Source organism: Eschrichtius robustus, chromosome 2, assembly GCF_028021215.1.
Source record: "Eschrichtius robustus isolate mEscRob2 chromosome 2, mEscRob2.pri, whole genome shotgun sequence".
Taxonomy (NCBI): Eukaryota; Metazoa; Chordata; class Mammalia; order Artiodactyla; family Eschrichtiidae; genus Eschrichtius; species Eschrichtius robustus.
Genome location: NC_090825.1, coordinates 8,861,105 through 8,887,479, shown reverse-complemented (window position 1 = coordinate 8,887,479; position 26,375 = coordinate 8,861,105). Strand labels below are relative to the sequence as shown.

Below are 26,375 nucleotides of genomic sequence, written 5' to 3'. Positions count from 1 at the left end.
AAGGATAAAGAAGTATATTAAATGGGAAAAAATTAAGCAAATGGCCCAAAATAAGACCCTTGTCATTAAAGGTCAAGGTGTGTTTAAGGAAGAATCTGGGAAACGGATGGGTTATTTAACCAACATTGTTGAAAAGTTGACAATTATGCAGGAAAAATACACACACACACACACACATTCCATACATATATCAAAATACAGATCAAAGAAAATTAAGAGCAAAAATAAATATATACATACATATTTACATCCTAAAATAGTTAACTGATCATGAGACAAGGAAGGGTTTCAATAGCATTATAACAATGAATAAAATAACAAATAAAAATTCTACTGTACATGAAAACATAATTTCCATTTATATAAAAAATCATAAGCAAAATTAAAAGGAAATTTAAAAGCAGCAACCAAAATTAATGACATATACAGGATTATTTAAGTAATCACAGAAATATATTAAATATCAGCGTAAATATACTAAGAGTACAATATTTTAAATGGATAAATAACAGAAAAATGACTAGTAAGCGAATTAAAATAGTAATGAGACATCACATACTTAACAAAAAAGATTGTATTTCAGATATTCACAGAAGATGGATTACTCAATTAATGGTGTTGGACAAATGCCCTAGTCAGTTGGGAAACAATAAGGTTGGATCTTTACCTCACATCTTATGCCAAAATGAATCATTAAATAACATACAACCATAAAAATGCTGCAAGAAAATCTAGATAACTATTAAATTTGCTTTAAAAAAGAATTTTGAAGCATGACAGCAAAGCCAGAAACCATAAAGAAAAAGACAGATAAATCTGACTAAACAAAAATCTATTCCTTCTCAGCAAAATAGTATAAAGAAAGTAAAAAGGCAAATGATAGAAACTTCCAAGTTCAGCCATGAAAAACCAGCTTTGATCCATTCTCCCACTGAGAACAATGAGTAAGACTGAACAATTTGTTTTTAAATCTATTTGGAGGCGTCAGACTTCACAGACAACCAGGACTTGCGGGCCCAATGTCCAAGAAAGAAGGTGAACGCCCTGAGATAAGCTTCCACTCTCATCCCTTTTCCCATCATGGTATTTGCTGATTCATAAAGGCTAAGAGACTGAGAAACCAAGCAGAGAGGAGCAGCAATGATCAGAGGCCTCAGGCAGAGTCGATCACAGTCTCAAGGGTTAAGGAGACAGCATGGGAGTTCACGCCTTGCCAAGGGTGACAGGCCTGTTGAACACCCCACGTTTTCTGTGGGAAGCCCAAAAGGCTAGGCCCACAAGTAAGGCAAGCCAGAGACAGGACAGACCTTACAAAGACCTATGTAGCCTACTATCATCTGCCCCACTCTGGCTGCCAGAAGCAAATTAAATCTTCTCTGGTGAAAGATAACACTATCTAGAACTACTTCAATTTTTCATATACAGTGTCTAACATTAAAAAAAAAACACACATTACCAGAGATATCAGGAGAAAGGACTAAGAGAAAAACAGACAGACAATAGAAAACATCTCCAAGAGACACAGATACTGAAGGTATGAGACCATAATTCACATGTAATGACAAAAGGAGAATTTTAGCAGAGAACTGAAATCTAAAGAAGAATCAAACAAAAGTTTTAGAAATAAAGTATATAATAACTAAAACTAAGAATTTTAAAAGGAATTAAGAAGCAGATTAAACTAAAGAGAGAATTAGTAAACTGGAAGATGAGTTAACCAAAAATGCCCAGACAGGGAAAAAAAGGATGGAAAAGATAGGGGGAAAAAAAAACCGTAAGAGATACTGGAGCATGGTAGAAAGGTCTAATATATGGGAATGTGGTGTCATAGAATGGTGGGGGCGGGCGGGGGGGAAGAATGAGACAAAACAATATTTGACAAGATTGTGGCAAAGAATCTTCCCAAACTGACAAAAGATATCAAGCCAAAAATTCAAGAAATTCTATAAACCCCAGATAAGATTTAAAAAATACATGCCAACTGGAAAAACAATGTGGAACATGTGCTAGACAAAGAATAATATCTTAAGCATATTTTGTAAGTTCTCAGAACTCAGGAAGAAAAGACAGATTAACCCCCCCCCCAAAAAAGAGCAAGGGATATGAAGAAGTAAATCAAAGAAAGAAGAAAGCTAAACGGCTAGTAAACATGTTATAGGAAACATGTTTTAACCTCACTAGTCATCAAAGACACACATGTTAAAGTGAGTTATCATTTTTTGACCATGAGTTAGAAAAGATTAAAAAGAGTTAAAATAACTAGCTTTGGCAAAGTGGAAGGAAAGGCACGCTCTTATCTTGCTGGTGAGCACAAGCAGGTACACTCTTCCTAAAAAGGGCACTTTGTTACCATGTATTATAGTCAGTCAGGATAAGTAGGTCGTGTGGCAGTAACAAGCAACCCCCAAATTTCAATGGCTTATGACAAAAGTCTACTTTCCCACATGACATGTCCACTGTAAGTGGGCTGCAGCTCCTTCCCATGTTGTTTTCCCTCTACCTGGAATATCACAAGTTTCATCACTGAGGGAAAAGAGGGTATGGCAGATCATATGCTGGGTCTTAAAAATCATGAGCAAGGTTACTCAAGTCACTTCTCACACTGAATTTGCCAGAGCAAGAGGCCCAGCCAAACATGAGGCTACAGAGAGAGAAGTCTACTGCTCCAGGGAGAGGCAGAAGTCTTTGTGAAAATAATAGGACCCACCACGTGGATCCACACTCAAGACCCAACAGTTCCTTAAAAATAATTAGATCAATGTGCAAAGACATATGCAAATCGCTGTAGTGCTCGTAAATGACAAACTCGAAATAACCTCAGTGCACATCAGGAAGTCAAAAGTTTAAAAAGTGAAAATATCCAAAATACAGAATATATTGCAGTAATTAAAAATAATGATGTGTATGTGCAGAAATGGAAACATTGCCTCAATAAGTTGCTAAGGAAAAAAGTAGATTACATGTAGCATAAGAAATGACTCAACTTATATCGAAAAAAATTTAATTATCTCTAGATCAGCGATTTTCATATTTGGCATTTTACCTATCTATGTTATCTGAATATTTACAATAAGCATGTATGATTTTTAATGTTGCAAAGACCAATAAGCCATTTCAACATTTTTAATAATTAATGTGCTGCATGATGAGGATACAGCAAAACAGGCAGTTTTATTGCCTGCTGGTGGAAGGAGAAATTAGTACAATCTTCCTAGAAAGTAAGATGGCCTTTAAAAGGCTCATACTCGTAAAGTTAATAATATACCTTCTCAGAATTGATCTGAAAAGGAATGCTCCAAGTACCAATAAAAGATATACTAAGACATCCATTCATCAGAGCATTATTCACAGAGCAAAATCTCAGAAACAACCAAAATGCCCAAAAATGATTAACTAAACTATGATGTGTACAGAAATGGGTTTTGAAAAAATCAAGATTCTAAAGTACTTTTAATATAGAAATGAGCTCAGAGTATGCTTATAAGTGAAAAAAGCAGGATCCAAAATTTTATTTATAAGATAAACTTTAGAGATAGATAAACAAATGAACAGATCATATCAAATGTTAACTTCATTATCTCCAGGTACTGGTCACTTGTTTTTATTTTCTCCTTTGTACTTTTTTTTTTTCCATTTTCCACACCTAAATATTTCTATCGGAAGCAGAAAGAAATATCTAATAAATATTACTGTTAAATGTCAGAGTAAAGGAGCAAGGATCAGAGCATGGTGTGATCATTCATTCACAGCAAAAAATCAAGCTCTATCCAGAAGGAGTTTCGCAAATCATTAACATCAGAAACGTCTGCCCAATGAAACCTTCATGTACCCCAACTTCATTGCCCCTTGAAATTCAGCAAGCAAAAGAGTCTCCCAACCTCTTAGCCAAGCACATACTGCTGTTGAGAGCCAGAAAACACATGATAATGACCAGAGAAATGTAAATGTATTGGAAAAGGCTCACATTTGCACTGGAAAAATCTTTTCCCGTTTGAATCAGCTCTGACTACAGAAGACCAATAGCAATTTCCTCAATTACTCATTAAGAGAGCACAGACACACACACACACACAAAAGAGAGCACACCAAAAAATTAAGCATGAAAAGACCAGACAAGAACCATTCTGTTGGTCTAATGTTGTAATGAACTAGATGGAAAATAGAGATAAGAAAACATTATACACATATGTAAACACACACAGTGAATTACAGGAACCCATCCACATGGTGTTTTCACAGTGTATCAGATTCAAACAATGACTCCCAACCAGGTAAAGACCCCCTGGCTCTTTCTCCTTCCTGTAGAGTTGCATGATTTCCTACTATCACATAATGGAAAAAAGAAATACAGCCGACCCTCTAACACCATGGGTCTGAACTGTACAGGCCCACTTACACATGTACTTTTTTCAATAAATATAGTATGTATTTTCATTTTACAGATCTTGAAATCAACTAAGTGTGAGGGAAAGTTTCTGTCCGATTAGAGATCACAACATATGAAAGCAAAACAACTAGGCTTTGAGTCCAGACTGTCCAAACTGTTTCCGCTTTCTGCCCTTGGGTGAGTCACTTATCAATTCCTTTGTTTTTCAGGCAGAGGTGGCAGTTATGTGGGTTTTCCACTGCACAGGAGGGTGGAGCCGCTAACCCCCCATTGTTCAATGGTCCACTGTACTACTCAGCGTGGCACTGAGCTCATGGAGAAACTCTCAAGACCATGTTGCTGTTTGTCGGTTCCTTGAGGATGGGGCCCCAGGACTTGTAGCTCTCTGGGCCTCCAGGCTCCCGCCCAGGGCCTGGCATGCAGAAGGCATCATCCCTGGGCACTGAGAAGGCATCAGGGAAGATCTGGAAAGGGTGGAGGATGGATGGGTGCCTCCATGCAGGTGAGGAAGGAGGTGGGAGGGGCCTAGCAGGGCTCAGAGGTACCGTCCTGAATCTCTGACCCCAGAACCTCGCATCTCTCTGTTTGACGCATGCCCCATGTGGTATTCTCAAACCCGGGTGGAAACCCGTCAAACCCCATGGCCCAGCACCTCCTCTTCCGACCGGGCACCCAGCACACCTCTCAGACAGACAGGCCTCGGGGCAGCCAGGCCACGGACCAACAGGGGAAGCCGCAAGCCCCCAGGAAGTGCTTTCTAGCTTGAGGGGTTTTTCTCGGGGTTTCCTTTCATAAGAGGGAAGCCTCGTGTTCCACAGACTCACATAATCACATTCTTAAATTTCCTGTTCAAGAAATGATCCCCCAGACTTGAAGTCAGAACTAAAAAGCCAAAGCTTGGGACTTCGCTGGCAGTCCAGTGGTTAAGCCACTGCACTTCCACTGTAAGGAGCGCAGGTTCGATCCCTGGTCCGGGTACTAAGATACCGCATGCTGCGCGGCACGGCCAAAAAATATAAATAAATAAACAAACAAACAAATAATAAAAAGCCAAAGGTTAAGGACACCGGATGACAAGCCCAAAAACGGATCTGTCAATCTAAGGACAGTGTTTGGGGAGCCCAATTTCAAATGCCATGTGCGTCCGTGAAATAGCTGATGATCTAATTACATGAATATTGAAAAGGCAGCAGTCCAGTTAGGTATGATGCAAGAGACAAGCTCACCACACCAGTCCTAAAAAACCTCTGGCCTGGAACACTCTGTCCTCCTGAAAGAGCACCAAATCTCAGTGAGACATTGCTAAAACGTTCACATCTGAGTGGAAGTGGGTCTTTTTTCTTCTGCTCTAACTGGTTGCCCAAGTCTGTCTCTGGGTAGTATCACTAGACCACTGCTCCTGTCAGCTCCCCCACTTCATTCTGCACTAGCCCCTCTGGCCTCCTGGCTGTTCCAGAACATTCCGGGTCCTCCACCTCATGGCCTTTGTTCTTGCTGCTCCATCTGCCTGGACCAATCTTCCTCTACAACCATGCAGGGAGACTCTCCCCTCCACAGTGTCTTTACTCGAAGGTTCTCTCCTCAGGGAGAATTTCAGCATCCACCCAACACTGCATAACCCGTACCCTGCCTGGTCTACCTCTCCTCCTCCCCAAAAGCATGTGAGCCCCATCTGAATGGGAATTTCCCCCTTTGCTCAGCGCTCTGTTCCCTAGAACAGTGCCTGGTGCAGGGTACACACTTTTTTGTGATATTTCTTTTTAAAGGAGGAACTGCTGCACAGCGTTTGATAAGTTTTCCTGGTAGAATGCACCGCACGCCATCTTGCTAGGCATGAAGTGGTCATCTCTGGTTCCTCATAAGCTTCATTATCAATTAAATGTCCACTGAGCACGTGGTGGCCGCCTCCAAGGTCCTCCTGGGTCTGGAGAAAGATGGAGTGATCATCGTGAAAGGCAGACTCAATGAAATTTGGAGTGGATGTGTCATGCCTCCTGGGGCTAATCTCCTCGTATTACATTTTTAAAAGCACAACTTGTCCAATTATGAGTATTTTTCAAAAGGAAAGTACGGTCAAATGTTAAGATTCTAACCAGAAATACTCCAAATAAGAAACTGAGGAGTGTTTACAAGTGCTGGGAATTCTAATCATAGGTTTCTCTCGTTTTGTGGACTCGGAGGAGCTGGTGGATATAATTTTTCTGCTAAGCCATGTAAATTCTTTAACTTTAAAAAACACCTGTCCCAACTTTCACTGAGAAGAGGGAGGAGAGAGCAACCAGGCTTGACAAATACTCTAGATCCTTCTACAACCTCGGGAATTTCTCCATGTAAAAAGGCACTCTTGTCCACAACTCAAACAATTTGGCTGCCTTTATTCTCTATTTCAGTAATTTTCAAGCAGGGAGTGGTTTTGCTCCCCCCACCCACCCAGGGACATTTGGCAATGTCTGGGGACATTTTTGGTTGTCACGCTGGGGCAGGGCGGGTGTGCTACTGGCATCTAGTGGGTGGAGGCCAGGGCAGCTGCTCAACATCCTACAATGCACGGGACAGCTCCCACAACAAAGAATTATTCAGCCCCAAATGTCAGTAGTGCCAAGGTTGAGAAGTCTCAACACAATAAAGGCCATTTATAGCAAGCCCACAGCTAACATCATAATCAATGGGGTAAAACTGAAAGTCTTTCCTCTAACTTCTGATACAAGGCAAGGATGACCACTCTCACCATATCTATTCAACACAGTACTGGAAGTACTAGCCAGAGCTATCAGACAAGAAAAAGAAATAAAAGGCATCCAAATAAGAAAGGAAGAAGTAAAATTATCTGTTTGCAAATGGTATGGTCCTATATAGAGAAAACCCTAAAGACTCCACCAAAAAAGAAACTGTTAGAATAAACAAGTCCAGTAAAGTTGCAGGATACAAAATCTACATGCAAAAATCAATTGCATTTCTTTACACCAACCAAGATCTATCCAAAAAAAGGACATCAAGAAAACAATCCCATTTACAATGGCATCAAAAAGAATAAAATACCTAGGAAAAAATTTAACCAAGGGGGTGAAGATCTTTACACTGAAAACTATAAAACACTGGTGAAAGAAATTGAAGAAGACACAAATAAATGGAAAGATATAGAAAATTAATATCGTTAAAATGTCCATGCTATCCAAAGAGGTATACAGAGTCAACACAATCCCTATCAAAATTCTAATGGCATTTTTCACAGAAATAGGAAAAAGAATCCTAAAATCCATATGGAATCACAAAAGACCCCAACTAGCCAAAGCAATCTTGAGAAAGAAGAACAAGGTTGAAAGCATCACACTTCCTTATTTTAAATTATATTACAAAGCTATAATAATCAAAACAGTATAGTATTGGCACAAAAACAGACACATAAATCAATGGAACAGAAGAGAGAGCCCAGAAATAAACCCAACCATGTATGGTCAACTAATTTTAGACAAAGACACCAAGAATACACAATGGAAAAAGGATAATCTCTTCAGTAAATGGTATTGGAAAAACTGTATCCATTTGCAAAAGAATGAAATTGGACCCTTATCTTACACCAACCACAAAAATCAACTCAAAATGATTAATGGCTTAAATGTAAGACCTGAAACTATCTTTTTAAGTATTTTCAAATCAAGGTTCTATAACTGGCAGCAAGACACAGTAGCCCAATTTTATCCGATAAGCAGATACAAATCACCTACTATGTGCAACAAACTCTGTTTGACTGAAGAGAACACAAGCTGAATGAATGATGCTGAGGACTTTCCCTCATGGAGCTCATCAAGCTCAGAGACATCAATCATCAACAAATCGTTATAAAACAAAGCAGAAAGAAAGGAGTTTCATAAACAAATTGCAAATTGTGATGAGATTCCAAAGTCAGAGAGAAACCATCCAGCAAGGGGCATGGGAGTTCACGGGGAAGGTGACACTGCCTTGCAGTAGAGAGAAGGGAACGATGTGTGTCCCAGGGAGAATAAGGATCTACCATGGCTGTGGGGACAGAAAGTCACCCGCTTCTGTGACACAAAAGGAAACCGTGGAAAATCAGGCAGGCATTTGAAACACTATTGTCAGGGGCCTTCAAGGAAGGGCTTCTGAAGATGATGCTGTTATAACACGAGCCACACAAATGAAAATAAATCCAATAGTCGCAGAACAGACCGGAAAGTGGTGAGATGCAGTGGGGAGACCGGAGAGGAAGTACCACATTTGTTAAAGTGAGATGTCTCAAAGCCTCAAGTTAGAGAGGTGGTGAGACTCCAGTGAAAAGTGGGGACCATCACCGGAACTGTGCAGTGCTTAGAACACGACTGGAAATGGGAGCTGAGCGAGGCTGGGTCACCTCCAGGGTTGCAAATATGAGCAGCCAGCAGCATGGGGCAATCAGAGTCAGCTACGTAATTTGCAGCCCCAGTGTCAAGTGAAAACAAGGGACCCCAGGTTCAAAATCATTAAGAATTTCAAGACAGCAACAGCAGAGCAGCACCCCAAACACAGGCCCTCTCAAACACGGAGCGCTGGAGCTGCACAGGTTACATCCCCACAAAGTCTTGGCAACCGAAATGGTGCCCAAAAGTTGGGGCTGGGGCGTTGGGATGAGTTCACAGAAAAGTACAAGATGCTGGGAGGTTGGCAGGAGAAACCCTGCAGTTGATCTTGAATGCAAGTGTGACTCTTGGGAGAGCAGTCGAGGGCTGAGAGCTGGCATCAGCTGTACAAGCCCGGGGGGCTCTGCCAAGCAGGTGAGATTCCCAAGGAATACGCGAGTCAGGGTTCTGCAGAGACAGAACCAACAGGGGATACAGACACTTAAGGAACTGGCTCACACGATGGTGGGGTTGGCAGGCTGGAAACTCAGGCAGGAGCTGATGCCGCTGTCTGGAGGCAGAATTCCTTCTTCCCAAGAAACCTGCTTTTGCTCTTGAGGCCTTCAACTGATTGCATGAGGCCCACCCAGACTGTCCGTGGTCATCTTGAGTTCAAGTCAACTGATTATGGCTGTTAACCACATGCACAGAACACTTTCATGGCACTAGTGTGGTTGAATAACTAGGTGTTATAGCCTAACCCAGCTGACACTTAAAAATAACCACCACATGGGCTTCCCTGGTGGCGCAGCGGTTGAGAGTCTGCCTGCCAATGCAGGGGACACGGGTTCGAGCCCTGGTCTGGGAAGATCCCACATGCCGCGGAGCAACTGGGCCCGTGAGCCACAGCTACTGAGCCTGCGCGTCTGGAGCCTGTGCTCCGCAACGGGAGAGGCCGCGATAGTGAGAGGCCCATGCACCGCGATGAAGAGTGGCCCCCGCTCGCCGCAACTAGAGAAAGCCCTCGCACAGAAACGAAGACCCAACACAGCAAAAATAAGTTTAAAAAAAAAAAAAAAAAAAAAAAACCACCACAGGGAGTAAAGAGAGAAGCGGGTTAAGAGAGCCTCAGGGCAAAGAAGTGGCAACCAGAAGGCCCAGGGGAAACCGGAAGTGGGCAATGTGTGGGAGACCTATGGAGTCCCAGGAAGTGGCTTCTGGGGGCGTGATCCCAGCTGCAGGTAATGGATGCTTCCACCCCTAGTCAGGCCACGGTCAAGATCATGCAGACAACAGTGCCCAAAATGCTGGGGGGTAGGGGAGGCAGGCAGCCCTGCCATGGCCATGAGCAGTTCCAGGGGTGGGTTGGGAGGAAAGAAATCAGAGCTCAAGAGGGTGAGGCCCGGACCCAGGAAGGGACGCTTTCACAACACCCAACAATGAAGCTGAAGACCGAGCTGCAGGGGCAGCCAGAGAAGGTGCCGGAACAGAGCGAGCAGGGGCAGAAGAGCCCCCCAGCCCCCGGGTCAAGGCTGGGCAGCCCCGCACACCCTTGGCCTTGGGAAGCAGAGGACTTCAGGAGCCTGCAGGCAAGTGAGTCTTGGGCTTGTTTGATTTGGAGTTTGTGCGTGTGTGTTCTTTTTTATGACAGAAGAGATCCAAAGGTGTTGTAAGAAGAAGGGAAAGAGCTAGCAGAGAGGGAGAGATGGAAGAGGCCGTGAGAGGCGGCGATGGACAGTGGCCGGGTCAGCGGCAAGTGGGGACCAAGCCCACTGGGGGAGGGGTTTGCGCTCAGAGGGGCAGGGATGGCGGAGACAGTCCATCCACGGCCTTCACTGGGCACTTCCCAAGCCCCCTGCCCCAGAAGCCCGGTCAAGGACAAAGCCAGGCTGGCCCTCCATCCTCTCTTCAAACTAGATAGACAGCCAGGCCGTGCCCAGGTGGAGAGAGAGTCTCCTAGGTGGAGCTGGCAGAAACATTAAAGAGAAGATGGGAGTGCAATCAACCAGTGGTACCCAAAGTGCGCATCAGAATCCCCTGGGAGGCTGTTGAACAGCGTGCTGCTCCCACCCGAGTTCCCGAGTCACGAGGCCCCCGGTGCCACTGACACTGCTGAGCGGAGGCCACACTTTGAGGACCTCAGCGACAGGTCAGCAAGCCCAAGTAGAGGTGAACAAAAGGACAGCTCGGCCCAAGGCTCACCGTGAAATGGTTCAAGTTTGGGGCTTTGCATACTTTGTAAAGAACGTAATTTTTTATCATACACCGTAATTTATAGGAAACTTACAGCTAAGACCCTGAAGGCAGAACCCACACACGTCACTCTGTCTGGCAGGCACCTCTTGTGGTGAAGTGCGTTGTATTCCTTTGCTGAGAAAACTGTCAAGATATGTTGGCATATAGTTCATCTTTCATAAAAACCCTTTTATAAGTAATGTAAACAAAGAAAGGAGCTAGTGGTTGCTTAGGGCTGGAGGGAATGGGGAATAGAGGAGTGACAGCCGAAGGGTACAAGGTTTCTTTTTGAGGTGATGAAAATGTCCTAAAATGGACTGCAGTGACGCCTGCCCGTTATCTGGGAATATACGAAAAAAATCACTGAATTGTACGGTTTTAAATGGGTGAATTGTATAGTATGTGAATTATATATCAATACTGCTTTTTTTAAAAACAATCCATTTTCTTCACTTTCCTTTTTAGATTACTTCCTTTTATTTTGCATTTTGGGGATTTCCCATCACTTAGAACTTCAAAGGCTCTGTTTTCTTTGAGAATTTTTTTTTTCTATTTCTAAGCATCTTGTGACTACTTAATTTTCAACGATTTCATTTTATTCACCTGAACTTTTGTTTTAAATCACAGAATAGCAGGATTCCCTATTTTTAGATATGGAGATTCTCTATATGTAAACCCATCCAATGTTCCACATAGAGACTCTGGAATTTTCTGAATGAAAGTCTTACACATATCAAATTTTGAAAAATTATGTACCTCTTCTGCAAGTGGAAAGACACTTTAAATGCTTTTTTTTTTTTTTTTTACTGATTCCTTCAGTATTTGATGTGTTTTGCTATCGACTGAATGTTTGTGTCCCCCCAAAATTCATATGCTGAAATCCTAACCCCCAGGTGTGATGGTCCTAGGAGATGGGGCCTTTGGGAGGTGATTAGGTCATGCGGGTGGATGACTGTCCCTACAGAGACCCCCCAGAGCTCCTTCCCCCGCTCTGTCCGGTGAGGACACAGACAGAAGACGGCCGTCTACGAACCAGGAATTGGGCCCTCACCAGACACCGAATCCGCAGGGCCCTGATCTTTGACTTCGGCCTCCAGAACTGTGGGAAATAAATGTCTGATTTTCATAAGCCCCCTGGTCTGTGGTATTCTGTCACAGCAGCCCAAATGGACTAAGACCTGTTTTAATACTCAACATTCAGGAATATGCACTTCTTTGAAAAACAAGCCTTTTTTCTTCTTACGCTGACTTCTTTCTAAAGTACGCATGCTACTGATAAGGAAAGACAGACTCCGCGTATTTGCTAAAACACTTACGCTGAAATCAAGCTATGTGCAGATTGATAGATGGAACTTGCCAGATGCAAACAGAATGTTAATGAGTTTTCAGTTATTTTCAAAGGCCACTCAACCAAATTAACCTTAGGTTATTTAAAAAAAAAAACAATGTAACAGTATCTTAAGTATTCTTGGACCCAATAGTATTATTAGCAGAACCACTGTAAGTCACTGCCTTTCACAAATGAAATGAGTTAACCCCATACACTTGTACCTCATTCTAAACAAACCCAAAGGATTTAGATTTGTGTACACCAAACAACATTTTAAAATAATTATTTCTATTAAAAACAAATTCAACAGAGATTCCCTGGTGCATTTTAAGTAGCTGAATTTCTTAGAAAAATGTATTTATTCTACTTTTCATGTATGGCGGTGGAGACTTAACCCCGCTCCAGGCCCTCCCGCCATGGGCCCCCCCTGATCAAGGGCTCTGCTGTCTCCCAAAAGCCTCCCAAGATAATGTCCCCCTTGGGAGATAGCTCTGTCCTGTGATCAAAGAACCCAGTCTAAGCGACTGCGTTTAGGCAAAAGCTTCCCTCCCAGTGGGCGTGCCCTGGATACCATAACTTAATGCAGCAGCTTTCCTCCAAAGTAGGGTTTCCAGATTCCGCTAAAGGAGGAATTCTGCAGTCAGTGGGCCTTTCAGCTTCTCTGAGGTGACACTGTGTGTGGCCCCAACACGGGAGTGGCTTTCCTAGGTAGGGTGACCAACCACCCCAGTTGGCCGGGGGCACAGGGGTTTCCCAGGATGTGGGACTTTCTGTGCCAACATGAGAAAATCCTGGGCAGACCAGAGCAAGCTGATCCTTCTGCAGGGCCAGCGGATGCTTCCCACCAGCCACAGCACGTGGAGGGTAAGCCTGGGGACCTCAAGAGAGGAGGATGTGTAGGTGACAAGACACACCAGAGTCACTCCTTCCCCTGCTCCACAGTGCCTCCTGTGCCCCTTTTCACTGCGGATGAACTGGCTCCCCCAGCAACTGGATCCTCTGAAGCATGACGGTCAGCAGGGAGAAGCGTCGCCAGGTGACACAGGTCTCCTCACCCCCATCGGGCCATCGGGCCATCCCGGCGCCACTGTACATGGAATTCATTTCCTAGAAACCCACCCATTTCCTATGACCAAGGAAAGAAGGCCTGACTCACAGCTCTGCAAAACCTTCCCGGCAGCTGTGTCACCACTGCTGTTTTTAGCGCACGACTACTGTGTTTCCAAATACAAGAGCTGGAAGGTCTAGAAGGAATCGATGCAGCCTGACCCTCCTGATCGGAGTGGGCAGGGCCAGGCCCTTGGGGATGCCTGGCTGGACAAAGTGGAGGAGAAGCAGAAATGGAAGGAAACTTTGGGCACCCATAGCAGCTGCTTGTTCATGGCAGGACATCATGACAGAATCAGGCCCTGAAAGTCCCGGGATGCACGAGGGCTCCCAGCAGGGGCTCTGCCCTAACTTGAACTCACAGGAAATGCTGAAGAAAGGAAAAGGGCTCGTGACCGTCCCTGGCACGATGGTTATCTCTGCCCTCCTCGGGGTGCTCTCCTTCCTCATTGGTCATCAGTCTGGACCCCGCTCATTCTCCTCCAAGCCTCTGCCTCCACCCACCCATAATCAAAGGTGCTCCCCAGATGTGCCCAGATGTGGCCCCAGCCCCTGCCCTGCCTCTCCTCCCCCTCCCGCCCTGCTTCACCTGCACCCATGGCTCCAACTGCCACTTTCCTTGCGGGATGAACACGTAACAGGAGATCGACCCTCTTAACTAATGTTTACATTTACAAAAGGGTCCTTACCAAGCGGACACACCATTTTCTTGACCACTCCTCTTTGGTTAGACGTTTAATTTGCTCCCATCTCTTCCCTTGGCTGAAATTGAAAAAGCAGGACTGGAAACCCATCTTGAGGTTAACTCACCCATAGAAACAACAGCCGCACTCACCAGGCGCCTATGATGTGGTACCCACTGTATGTGTAAGTCACTTTTTTAGGCCCTAGGACCTCTGTGAGGTGTCGTTAGCCTCATAAAAAGCATCCCCGCTTTCTAGATGGGGATCTAGAGGAAATTGAGGATGGAAAGATCATGTGACTTGTCCAGGATCATGTGACCAACCTAAGCCTGCTATCTTTGGCCGCCACACTTGTTTTCTACTCTCATAATAAAGTTCTAGAGCTCTTCCAACAAGCGTACATACCAATCACCAAGACCAGCTTAAAGCGAGTGTCGATTCTGGTTCTGTATGCCTAGGGAGGGCCTGGGATCCTGCATTTGGGAAAAACTCCCAGAGGAAGGCACGCTGCTAACTCATTTTAGCACACTCGAGTAGCAGTGGTTCAAACACCCAGTATTCCCAGTCGGTCCCATTTCCCCCGTAACCAGCGCTGATCCTGCTTTAGTTTCCAAAATCCAGTCTATTCATGCGATAGGGCTTCAGATTAAAGGTAATGCATGCCTTCCTTCATTTTTACTAAACTTTTGATTTTGAAATAGTGTGTGTCTGAAGCTTGGCTCAAACTCTTGGGTAACTAGCCACTCCTTAATCTGTCTCCATCTTAGCGGTTCACAGAGCCTCACCTTTCCTTTCTGTCTGCCTACTGGTAGGAAGTTCCCCCCTTGGGCGTTCTTCCCCAATACCAACATCTTGCATAACTGCAGTACAAGAACAACATGAAATGGCCATTGCTGCAATCCACAGAGCGTGTTCAGGTGTCCCCAGTCACGTGTGTGTGTGGCTCTCTGCCATTTTAACCCTCGTGCAGCTCCCCATAACCACCACCAACACAATCTAGAAGCAGGCCTGTCCCAGTGAGAGTACCACCCACTCCTCTCCCCAAAGCTCTAACCTCAGCAACCTCTAAGCTGTTCTCCATCCCTCCCTCCAACTGCATTACTTTGCGAAGGTTACATAAACGGAACCATACAGCATATAATCCTTAGAGATGGAATTTTTTTTCACTCAGCCCAACTTCTCCATCTTCCTTTATTTTTACACTGACTTTACGTGTCTTCCCTTATTCCGGAAAATGTGCTACTGTGAATTTCACACCCTTTACTTGGCAGGCACTGCCCCTGAGCAGGGCTCGTGCCTCTTCGGAAGCCTCACCTCCACACCCCCCTCCTCTGGATGTCCCTCACCAGGGCTGGCCTCTAACCCGAGAGTCAGTTAAATTCCAGAAACAGAAGCCAGAGGGAAATGCTTGGTCCTCCGCCGCATCACATGCCGACTTTGGATGTGAACTTCCTCGGAGCTGACGTAGATGTGCCTTTGTAAGCGTACGTTGCTTTTCTGTTACTTTGAAATTGCTCTCAAATCCCACCACTCCAATCCAATTTTGCCACCAAGCCAACTGTCACTTGGGATTTCACGTCTACCTGAATTTATGTGTCTCTGACTTAGAAGAAATAAATAAGTAAATGCCACCTTCAACTGTCTTTCAAATTCAGGAGCACCATTAAAAACAGTCTCTATTCTTTTTGTACACACACACTGAGTGACATCAAGGATTCCTAACATCCTACTTCATCATAAAATCTGACCTCTTAAGAACACACACACACACACACACACACACACACACACACACACACACAGAGCCATATAAACACCTTCATTCGACCAGCTGTCTAAAAGAATTACTTCCCAACCGTCTGGAATGAAGCATATTTCCTTTGTTCACATATTTTAACAACTTCTCTACATCCTTCTTATTTCCTTTAATTAAAGGGAATTATATATTGTTTTATATATGGAACTGTTTTGAGTTAATCTGGAGAAATCATAAAATGTCACATGGTTATGATTTAGAATTACTGGCCCAATAGGCTGTAAAGCCAGTCTCAAGAAATTTCAAAATATCATGCAGACCATAGTCTCTGAATCAGGTTTTAAAAATTATTTTAGGGACTTCCCTGGTGGCGCAGTGGTTAAGAATCCACCTGCCATTGCAGGGGGACACGGGTCCGATCCCTGGTCCGGGAAGATCCCACATGCCATGGAGCAACTAAGCCCGTGCCCCACAGCTACTGAGCCTGCGCTCTAGAGCCCACGAGCCACAACTACTGAGCCCGCGTGCCACAACTACTGAAGCCGGCGCGCCTAGAGCCCGTGCTCCACAACAAGAGATGCCACCATGATGAGAAGCCCGCGCACCACAACGAAGAGTAGCCCCTGCTCGCTGCAACTAGAGAAAGCCTGCGTGCAGCAACGAAGACCCAATGCAGCCAAAATAAATAAATAAAGAAATATTTTAATAAAGCTTAACAATATGTATTTAAAAAATTTAAACACCATTCTAAATAACTTCTAGGTCAAAAAAAGAGGAAATCATAACGTAAATGAGAACACAACAATAATAAAATATTACATATCAAAATTTGTGGGAAAAAAACCAAAAGTGATACTTTGAAAGTTATATGTAGAACAAACCTGAAGGAAGGAAATAATAAAAAGAAAAGCAGAAATTCATGAAATAGTGAGGAAGGAAACAGATCCAGAACAAAAGCTGATTCTCTGAAGAGACTAATAAAATATTTTTGACAATATGTCACAAAAGAGAGACAGCATAAATTCAAAAATGTAGAAAAACAGAATATAATAATGTTATAGCAGAGATTAAAAAGAGAACTCTGTAAAAACTTCATACTATTAACTTTTAAAACTTAGGGGAGGGCTTCCCTGGTGGCGCAGTGGTTGAGAATCTGCCTGCCAGTGCAGGGGACACGGGTTCGAGCCCTGGTCTGGGAAGATCCCACATGCCGCGGAGCAACTAGGCCCGTGAGCCACAACTACTGAGCCTGCGCGTCTGGAGCCTGTGCTCCGCAACAAGAGAGGCCACGATAGTGAGAGGCCCGCGCACCGCGATGAAGAGGGGCCCCCGCTTGCCGCAGCTAGAGGAAGCCCTCGCACAGAAACGAAGACCCAACACAGCCAAATAAATAAATAAATAATAATTTTAAAAAAACAAAACAAAACTTAGGGGAATAAAAAAATGGAACCGTTTCCTAGAAAAATAGAGGTTACCATAATGGATTCAGGAAGAAAGAGAAAATCTGAACAATCCTATAACCATTAGTTACTGACCTAAAGGTCTGATAGGAGGAATTGAATTTTAGTAACTTACAATTAGCTAAATAACATTTAAAGCTTTTCCTATACTGTAGCCATATCTACTAGAAGTTGTCATTCAAAGTAGTTTTGAATAATAGCTCACATATTATATTGATATGAATGTTAGATGAATAAATGAGATTCCAAAAGAGTCCCTAAGCTCTCTTATTGTTTTAGATTTTTATAACACCTGCCTTAGTCTTCCTTTACAAGCATAGGATGGAAAAGAAATCAAATGTTCAAAATCACCCAAACCACCCCACAGAATTTCTAGGTAGCCAATTCCTCATGGGCAGCCAGGAGGCAAAGGGGGGAGGCTCAGAAGCCCCTTGGAGAGGCCCGTGGGGGGGTCAAAAGGAGGATCACGAACAGCTTCCGGATCATTCTAGAACCCAGCTCTCCTGATACATCTAGCTGCCCTCTTCTCTGAGCCCCACTTTCTTCTACAACAAAATGATGGGGACCACTAGCCTCTAAAATCCATTCCAGCTTCAAAATCCCCTGACAATGGTCCTCCTAGGTTTCTGAAACCTTCATACACACACACCCCCCAAAAGCGGCATTAAATCCTATAATCCTTTCCATCAAAATTAAAACCGGCCTTCAGGGGCTGACACTTGTTGATGCTGAATGATTAGGACATGGGAGGGTCTTGATACCCTCTTCTTGGGCACCTATCTGAAATGTTTTTCAATAAAAATAAATTTTAGATAAACAGAAATGCTTAGGGTTAGGGAATAGCATTCATTACAAACAAAAGCAAATTCACACTTAGAGGGTAAATCTGGGCTTGGCTTTGTAACTTCCTTCAGCAGAACTGACACTGAACCTTATTCTCTCTGCTTGCTTCCTGGGAGCCCTGCCCCTGCCATGGAGAGCAAGCCTGGGCCAGCCTGCTGGAGGACAAGAAACCACATGGAGCAGAGACCAGCCACCCCAGCCAAGACCTTCCCAGTCCCGCCATCTGCAGCCAAACCCAGCTAAAAGCAAATCCAGCTGAGGCTGGCTGAGCTGGGCCACCCTTAGCACAATGTGACTGGTGTATACACCCATGAGGTTTCAGTTATTTGTTATGCAGCATTGCTGTGCCCACAGATAACTGATACACTTACGTGAAGAACACATGGGACAATTTTTGATACTACAGTGATGGATAAGCGTCATTACACATTTGTCCAAACCCATAGGATGTCCAACACCAAGGGTGAACCCTAATGTAAACTGTGGACTTTGGCTGATTAGGATGTGTCAGTGTAGGTTCATCAGTTATAACAAATGTACCACTCTGATGGGGGATGTTGACAATGGGGGTGCAGGGCAGAATGTGTCTGGGGGGCTGGGTAGGGGGTATATCTCTGTACCCTCCCCTCAATTCTGCTGTGAACCTAAAACTGCTCTTTAAAAAATTGTGTCCTTTTTTTTTTTTTAAATGAAAAAAACAAAACAAATGAGGCTTTCAACTGCTTCTGGGCCCAGAGCGGCCCCTACCTTGGTCAGTGGAGAAGGAAAAGGCCAACACCTGTCAGCCTGCCCGTCCCAAGCCCAGGCTTTCCCAGGCTCACTTCAGCTTCTCTGGTTTGGCCCCTTGGGCTCCCAGTCTAATCTGCTCATTCTCCCTTCTCACCCCCTTTCCCACACTTCAGAATGTGCAGCTAACACACTAACATACTGATACATCCCCAAACAGCAAAGCCAGGCTCCTTCTCTGCTGGATGACCCTTGACAGACGTATGGAGGCCTGAGGCCAGAATTCGCTTTCTGTACCAACTAGCCAGTTCTAAGCGCATGCAGGCCCATGAATACTGAAGCCTGGTAAATGCAGAAGGGGGTGTGAGTTCAAACTTGATTCTCATTTTAGGGAAAGGTGATTCCAAAGTTTATATATCTTACTATGGCATTCAAAAAAACAACAAAAACAGAAACAAAACATTTCTCACGTATATGTCAAGATAAAGGTCCCAATCACTGCTACAAATCTATGAAACATTTAAGCCCCCCAGGAGCAAAGGGAGACACCCCCATACTGGGTCTGCAGTGTGGGCCTTCCTGAGCCATAGAGCAAATGGCTGGAGAGGCCTTCGAAAAACTTCAGCAAGAGGCCCTGGAATTTAAACATGCACGAGAAGAATTATATCAAGAAAGGAGTGGGAATTCCCTGGCGGTCCAGTGGTTAGGACTCCGCACTTCCACTGCTGGGGGCCAGGGTTCAATCCCTGGTCGGGAAACTAAAATCCTGCAAGCTGCAGGGCATGGCCAAAAATAAATAAGTAAAAATAAATAAAAAATTAAAAAGAAAAGAAAGGAGTACAATATTTTAAATTTAGCATAATTGGGCCTAATTTGGTTCAAGAGCTGCCTGACATTCAAACTGCCGTTCTGTAACAGTGAACACAGCACAAACACTTCCTTTGGTTTCAGTACTGTCTGCAGAGCTGTCAGGGCTGTCAGGCTGAACCTTGAGAGAGAAGTGAAGAATTAAGAAGGAGAAGTGTGGTAGCTTCCACTGTCCCAGCGTCAGTGGGAACAAAACACGCATAAATGTATGAGACAGCAGAGCACACTTTGAATATTGCTGAAGAATTGTTTGACAGATATTTATAGGTTGCATATTCAATTACACCATCCTTTTAGGGCAATAACTATTTTAGAAGACTGTGCTGAGCCACACCCAAAATTCTATGAACCTCAGGAGCCAGGAAAGAACACACCTAAAAACAAACATGATCCTTAGTTACTCCAACCAAATGAAACCTCTGTCAGCTCAAGCAAACTCTCTTCTTAACTGACCAGAGATCAACAGCTCAACAAAAACACCCCCCCCCCGCCAAAACACCTTTAGAGATATTTTTCTTCTGCGAAGCTGCTGCCGGCAGCACCTGTAATTCTATAGTTAATGCAATTACCTCACTCCTCCGGCAAAAGCTCTGTAAGCTTTTTTACTGCTACTAATCATAGACCAGTCGCAAAGGGCTCCTGCCTCAGGGCCTTTGCACATGCTGTGCCCTCTGTCTGGAGTGCTCTGCCCGAGTTATCTTCTCTACATCTTTACTTGAATGTCACCTGTCCTCTCAGATGACCACCCTACGTATATACAATTTCAGCCCTTAGTCTCTGAACACCTGGATTGTCGTCCCCAGCTCCCAGTGCCACTGGCTTAGCTAGGCATGGGAGGAAAGGTCTCCCTGAGGAGATGCCCTTAAGACCAGAACCTGAAGGCAGTGAGTGAATGGCCATCTGGGGAGGCACACCACAGCCCCAAGGCCGGACCCTGGCACGCTGAAACCACATTGTTTCCCGATTTTCTGTTTCTTAGCGGGCTGCTCCAGGCCAGCCTCTCATCAGCTAGCCCCCCGGGAGGCCTCTCCGGCTTTAGCACCCACATCGTCCCGCACTGCGACCAACCACACGGCACTTGCCACCACCCCCTTCGTTCCATCTGTCTGGCTCGAATGTCTTCCCACCACCATCTCCAAAAGGCTCCCCTTGCTGGGCTTCCAGAATTGTCCTCAGCTCCCTGCTTCCAAGACATTTGCTTTGCATTTTTATAGGGCCCCTCTCACATCCTGCCTCTGGCTCTAAGCACTGAGCACTATTACTCTCTAAGCACTGGGTACTATTTCTCTGAGTTCTTCCTCAACTAAAAGGCAGAGACTGTTTGATTCACCTTGGAGTCTCCTGCAGCGCCAAACCGTGCTTTGTACACAGTAGGTCTGCAATAACCACTCAACGGTGACTCATTATCCCATTCGCTACAGGGTCATGTTTTGGACCTTGAGACACTTTATTCTTTCGAAGTGTTTCAGAATAGACAGAGGCTGTTTGATAATAGCATCAAGAAGCCACTGGGAAGAACAGAAGCTCTCGCCTCACCCCTTCAAAGCCCAGAACCCAGGACGCCCTCCTTCTGATCAGAAGATAAAAGAACCAGGGGTCTTGCTGTTGGTGGGCCGAGCGCCGTTTCTCCATCCTGATTTGGTGGGGAGCAGAGAGGAGGAGACTCAAAGCAGAAAAACAAAGGGAGGCTCTTTAATCAAAGGCAAAAGCAGAGAGAAAAAGAGCTTTGCCTGGTCGAAGGAAGAAAGATAAAACGCTGGAGGACGGCTCTTCCGAGCAAGGAGAAGGTAGGTGAGTGAAAAACAGGACAAGACAGTAAACACGGCCATGTCAGAGTGCTGTGTGTTAGGGCATCTCGTGCTCACAACCCCAGGAGGTTGGAGCTGCTGTCAGCCCTACATCACAACGGGTAAACTGAGGCAGAGGGGCACTCAGAGGATGGAGCCAGCCTCCTCTGACTCTGCACTGAGGGAGGGGCTTTCAAAGTGGCCCAGAAACTCAGTCCGTCAGACCCAAGCCCCTTGGGGATGGTTTACGTTGTTCTCAGTGGTCTCCAGTGCAGCTGTTTTCCAACTTTTATTTTTTGGCCCCAAAGGAAACAACAAAGCCCAGCCCAGGGGAGCCTCAGAGTGGGGGCTGGGTGAGCCAGGCCCACCCCTGCCCACTGGAGACCCCAGGCTGCCCGAAACCCAGGAGAGACCTACCCCATCCGTGTTCTTCCTGATGCTTATCGGGCTTCCTTTAAAGCAGCCCTGGTTACCTGCTTCAGGAAAGTGAGGTCTCACATAAGCATCTGTTTGTGAAAAGTCACCTTAGTAAAAGTGAAAGCAGAGCCTGCAGAAACAGCACCCATTGCCTGGACACCAGAGGGAGGGCTGAGGTGCAGTCATTGCCGGGTGTCCCAGCGCCACCAGCGTGATCTGCCCACGAGGACCCCAGATTAGCTCCCCCAGCTCTAGGGGCCTCTGGGCCCGCACCACCTGACACATTACACCAAGTGTAGAACCTTCCCCAAGTTCAAATGCTGTGTCAAGTTAGACCATACGTGTAGCAGCAGAAAATGACCCTCCCCCAGGCTCCTGTCTGCCTAAGGGCTCCTGTCTGCGTAAGTCGGGCCCAGACCAGAGTCAGGGGCGAACCAGCTGGCCCCCTGAGATAAACCAAAGGCACAGGGTCCCACCAGTTCCCAGGGAAATGCACATCTTTCTTATCAGGCATGGGCTCCCGAGCAAAAGCACTTTCCCTCCCGATTTGTGCCAGGCTGAGGCTGCGGATCCCCCGGGGACCGGGAAATGTGACAATCAGGTGAGATCTCTGCCACTACGCACACAGCACAGACCACGGGCACTTGGCCGCCGTGGTCACCCTGCGGTTTTTCCCTCCAGCTGCTTTGGTGGGTTGTGTTCTGAGAGCCAGTTCCTCTCAAGCCAACTTTTTCTTTCTAAGTGTGTCTCATCGTCTCTGAGTCTCGCCCTGACTGATGCGTACCCCGTGCCTCTCCCCGCCTCCACGCCCGCCTGCCTTACCTGCTGGGCACGCGCCCCTCTGCGGCCCTCCCCGGGGCCTGGCTCTCCGCGGTGACCGTGCAGACAGCCAAGTCGGACATCACGCTGGCAGGTCACCGCGTGGGTCACCAGGAGCGGCCGGGCGTGGGAGGGGGGAGGGGTACGGGTAAGCAGGGGGTCCCAGAGGAAACTCCGAACGCGGGGGGCTGGAGCAAGCCGATCCGCGCTCGGGCTTGGAAGGGAAAGTGCAGGGGCAGCGCGAGGGCCGAGGACTGGGGGCAAGTGGGGCTCTGGGCAGAAGGGCTCTCCCCGGCAGGCGAGCAAGGGTGACGGTCAGAGGGGACCCAGGGTGAAGGGGACCGGCGAGAGGCTTCCAACCCAGATCCCGGCGCGGGCCTCAGGCGGGAGTAAGAGGACTCCGGGGGCGGGAAACGAGAGGGGGCTGCGGTGAGCACGCGGGACTAGCGGCGGCCCCCGCGGCGCTGTGACCTCGGCAGATCAGTCGTGCCGCCCCACCCCAGCCGGGATGGGCAGGCCACCCAGGGCTCCACACGTGCCCCACGCCCAGAGAGCGAGGCAAAGGGTTCACCGCGGGCGCTGGACAGAGTCAGGATCCGGGTGGCGCGGGCAATAGGAGGAACGCGGAGGGGACCCGAAACCTGCGGAGACGCCCGCTTACCCGGCCGTTGCGGTCGGTCTCCTGCACCTCCTCGGCGCTGGGCCCCCGCCGCACCAGCGCCCTCAGCAGCCCCACATCGTTGGCGCAGGCGGCGCGCAGGAGGGTCGCCGCCTCCGGCACGGCCTCCGGGACGCTCTCCGCGCTCACGGAGCTGTACTCCTCCTCGCCTCCAAAAGGGTAGAAGGAGTCGTCCGAGGCGATGCTGCGGGTGTCGGGCAGACTCGAGAAGTCCTCGTACTCCTCGAAGTCAGCTGGGTCCTCCCCGGCCTGCGCGTCCCGGGGTGGGGACGGCGACTGCGGGGACACGCGGCGTGCCCCGCCGCCCTCCGGCCCGGGCCCGGCCAGCAGCACCATGCTGGCGGCCGGGGCGCGGGCCGGGGGCCGGGGAGCTGGCCGGGAGCCGGGGACGCGGGGCGCGCACCGAGGTCACCGCCTCTTGTCTCTTGCGGCCCCAGAAAAGCAATGCTCTGCGCGCCCCAGCTCGGCGGAAACGCGCGCCCGGCGGCTGCGCTCCAGGACTCCAGTCGCTGGAGGCTGGAGAAAGCCCCTAGGGGGTGGGCGGAGCCGCGGGGGCTTTCCGAGCGCGGCCGGCTGGCGGGTGGGCGGGCGGGGCGGTCGCGCCGGAGGAGGCGCGCGCCCCGGGTCCCGCGCCCGGCAGGCCCGATCCTGGCAAAAGTTAAGAGCGAAGCAGGGGCTCCTCGGCGCCGCGGGGACAGCGCACCCGGCTGCTTTGCCGGGGAGCGGAGAGATGCACGCGCGGGAGAACCAGACGCAATAACTACAGAACCCGAACGCCCTTGTGGCGGGCGGCCCCGCCCCTCCCCTCCGGCGGCCCCGGGGATGAGGGTGAAGGTAGGGGTCGGGGAACGCCGCGAGCAGAGCCTGCTCTGGCGTCGGGAACGCCCAGATCCCCGAGGCCCGGAGCCGCCCAGGGCGTCAGGCCCCCGGGCTGGGGTGGGGGAAGTTTCTCAGCGTCCGAGGCACCGAGCCCGTTTTTGCATCTTCCCAGGAGTCTGGGCTCCGGGGCCAGCTTCACTCCCGGCTTCAGACCCGGGCATCCCCGGGGCGCACTGGGCACGGAGGACAAGTGGATGCGTGGGAGGTGGTGTCCACCCCGGTGCCCCTCTGAACTGGGAGCTCCGTGCTGCCACCGGCTAGTCCCAACCCGGGGCGGGGCGTGGGGCGCGGGGGGAGGATTCGCGGAGTCCCCAGGTCACTCAGAACCCGGACCAGCTGTGGCTTTCAGGTTACTCCTAAAAAAGCGTCCCTGGGCAGGTGTCCAGGAGCCTCTGGGGGTAACATTTGGGTGGGACAGGACGCCTCCAGGCCAGTAGGGTTCCCTCCTCCTTCACCCCTGGCCAATGTCACCGTGCCCTGGATCTGCGGAGTCGAGACGGATTAACCCCGTCAAGCCGAGACAGGGCGCTGACTCCGCGGCTGGCCACCAAACCCAGAGAGCAGCCCCGCGGGCGACGGCCGTGGGCCCATCCCCGGACTCTCCCTGGCCGGCGCTCGGCCTCTCCCCGTCCGTCCCGGTGCAGGGGATGAGGATTAGCTGCGGGGAGCCCCTGACCTCCTGGAGGAGGGTGCACCGTGGGCCAGATCCTCGTGGAAAAGGCTTTGCGTGGAGGCGCGGTGTGAGGGCGCGCCGAGCCTGGGGTGGCGGTGTTGCATCTTTGACAGAAAGCATCGCAGATCCAGGGGCAGATGCGGAGACCACAAGGCAAACACCACCTCTTTCTCTCTGTCCCCTCTCCCTCCTTTCCTTCTTTTCTTTCCACCGCTCTTGACAGCGTGCCTGCCAGGTGCCAGCGCGTGAGAGGCCCTCGGGGTGCAAAGGTGAACCAAACCGGGCCGCCGCAGGCACTGGGGACAAACCAGAAGACCCTAGGCCCCGGGAGGGCAAGCTGAGGGCTACAGTGGGGAACGCGGTCAGAAATACCCGGGGTGGGCGGTGGAGGCCAGAGTGAGGTTTGAACTGCCTGCCGAAGGCCGCTTGATCTTGAGCCCCTGGCGTTACCCTGCGCTGGGCTGGAACTGCGGTGGTGATCACGCTGGCCTCCAGTGTCCTCGGGGCGGGCTCGGAACGTGGCTTCCTGAGGCAGGGAGGGCCGCGGCCGGAGGACAGCGACTTCTGGTGAAGACAGTTGGACGCGTGAGCGAGCCCTGAGCCAGAAGTGAACTTGCGTGCACTGGCCTCCTTCTGTAGTCCGGGGCTTTCTCTCCGAAGCCCAAAATACCCCAGATCGTTGTTTGCTTTTTACCTTTTTCTGTAACTAGCCGTATTTACGTACATTCCCACTCGGAATTTCCCCCTTTCAAAGTTGATGGCTGTTTTGGTGTTTCCAGAGGCCTGTTAAATGAAGTCAGGGGATTTACAAGTTGAAGTGACCAACACCCCCTCACCCCCAAGGCGGGTTGGGTTTGCTGGCCCTCCTCTCCCCCCAGCCGGCACAGGGTACCCCAGAGGCCTGTGACAGGGTCCTGGTGGAGTTGGGGCAGTGGCCTTCCTGGCTGCAGTCCTGGAGTGGAGCACCGGGCACCCTCTTCTGGAGTGGGCAGCCCCTAGGTCCTCATCCCTGGTCACTTAGCAACAAAATTCAAGCTCTATCTTTAGAGTTCACCACTTCCTCCTTTCCTTCCTCAGAAATTTGGGTGCAAATAGCACTAAATGGTTTAACCTTTAAAGGTAAACTTCTGAAACAGCCCGCTCTGAATAAGGACTCGTCATTTGTGAGTGATCGGACTCCAAATCTAAACTGATTATTTTCTCCTTCAAAAATGCACCCCTTGGGGCTTCCCTGGTGGCGCAGTGGTTGAGAATCCGCCTACCAATGCAGAGGACACGGGTTCATCCCTGGTCCGGGAAGATCCCACATGCCGCGGAGCAACTAAGCCCTTGTGCCACAGCTACTGAGCCTGCGCTCTAGAACCTGTGAGCCACAACTACTGAGCCCGTGTGC

General features: G+C 48.1%; 1 protein-coding gene across 1 annotated transcript in view; it reads right to left on the bottom strand.

Annotated features, from left to right (window-relative positions):
• The window catches only part of ANKRD33B (ankyrin repeat domain 33B), an 87,566-nt gene extending 63,800 nt beyond the window's left edge, over positions 1-23,766 (bottom strand). Inside the window, exon 1 of the mRNA XM_068531893.1 lies at positions 23,413-23,766. Coding sequence (XP_068387994.1) covers positions 23,413-23,766 — 354 coding nt within the window. The remainder of the gene's footprint in view (positions 1-23,412) is intronic.
• Between the last annotated feature and the right edge of the window lie 2,609 nt (positions 23,767-26,375).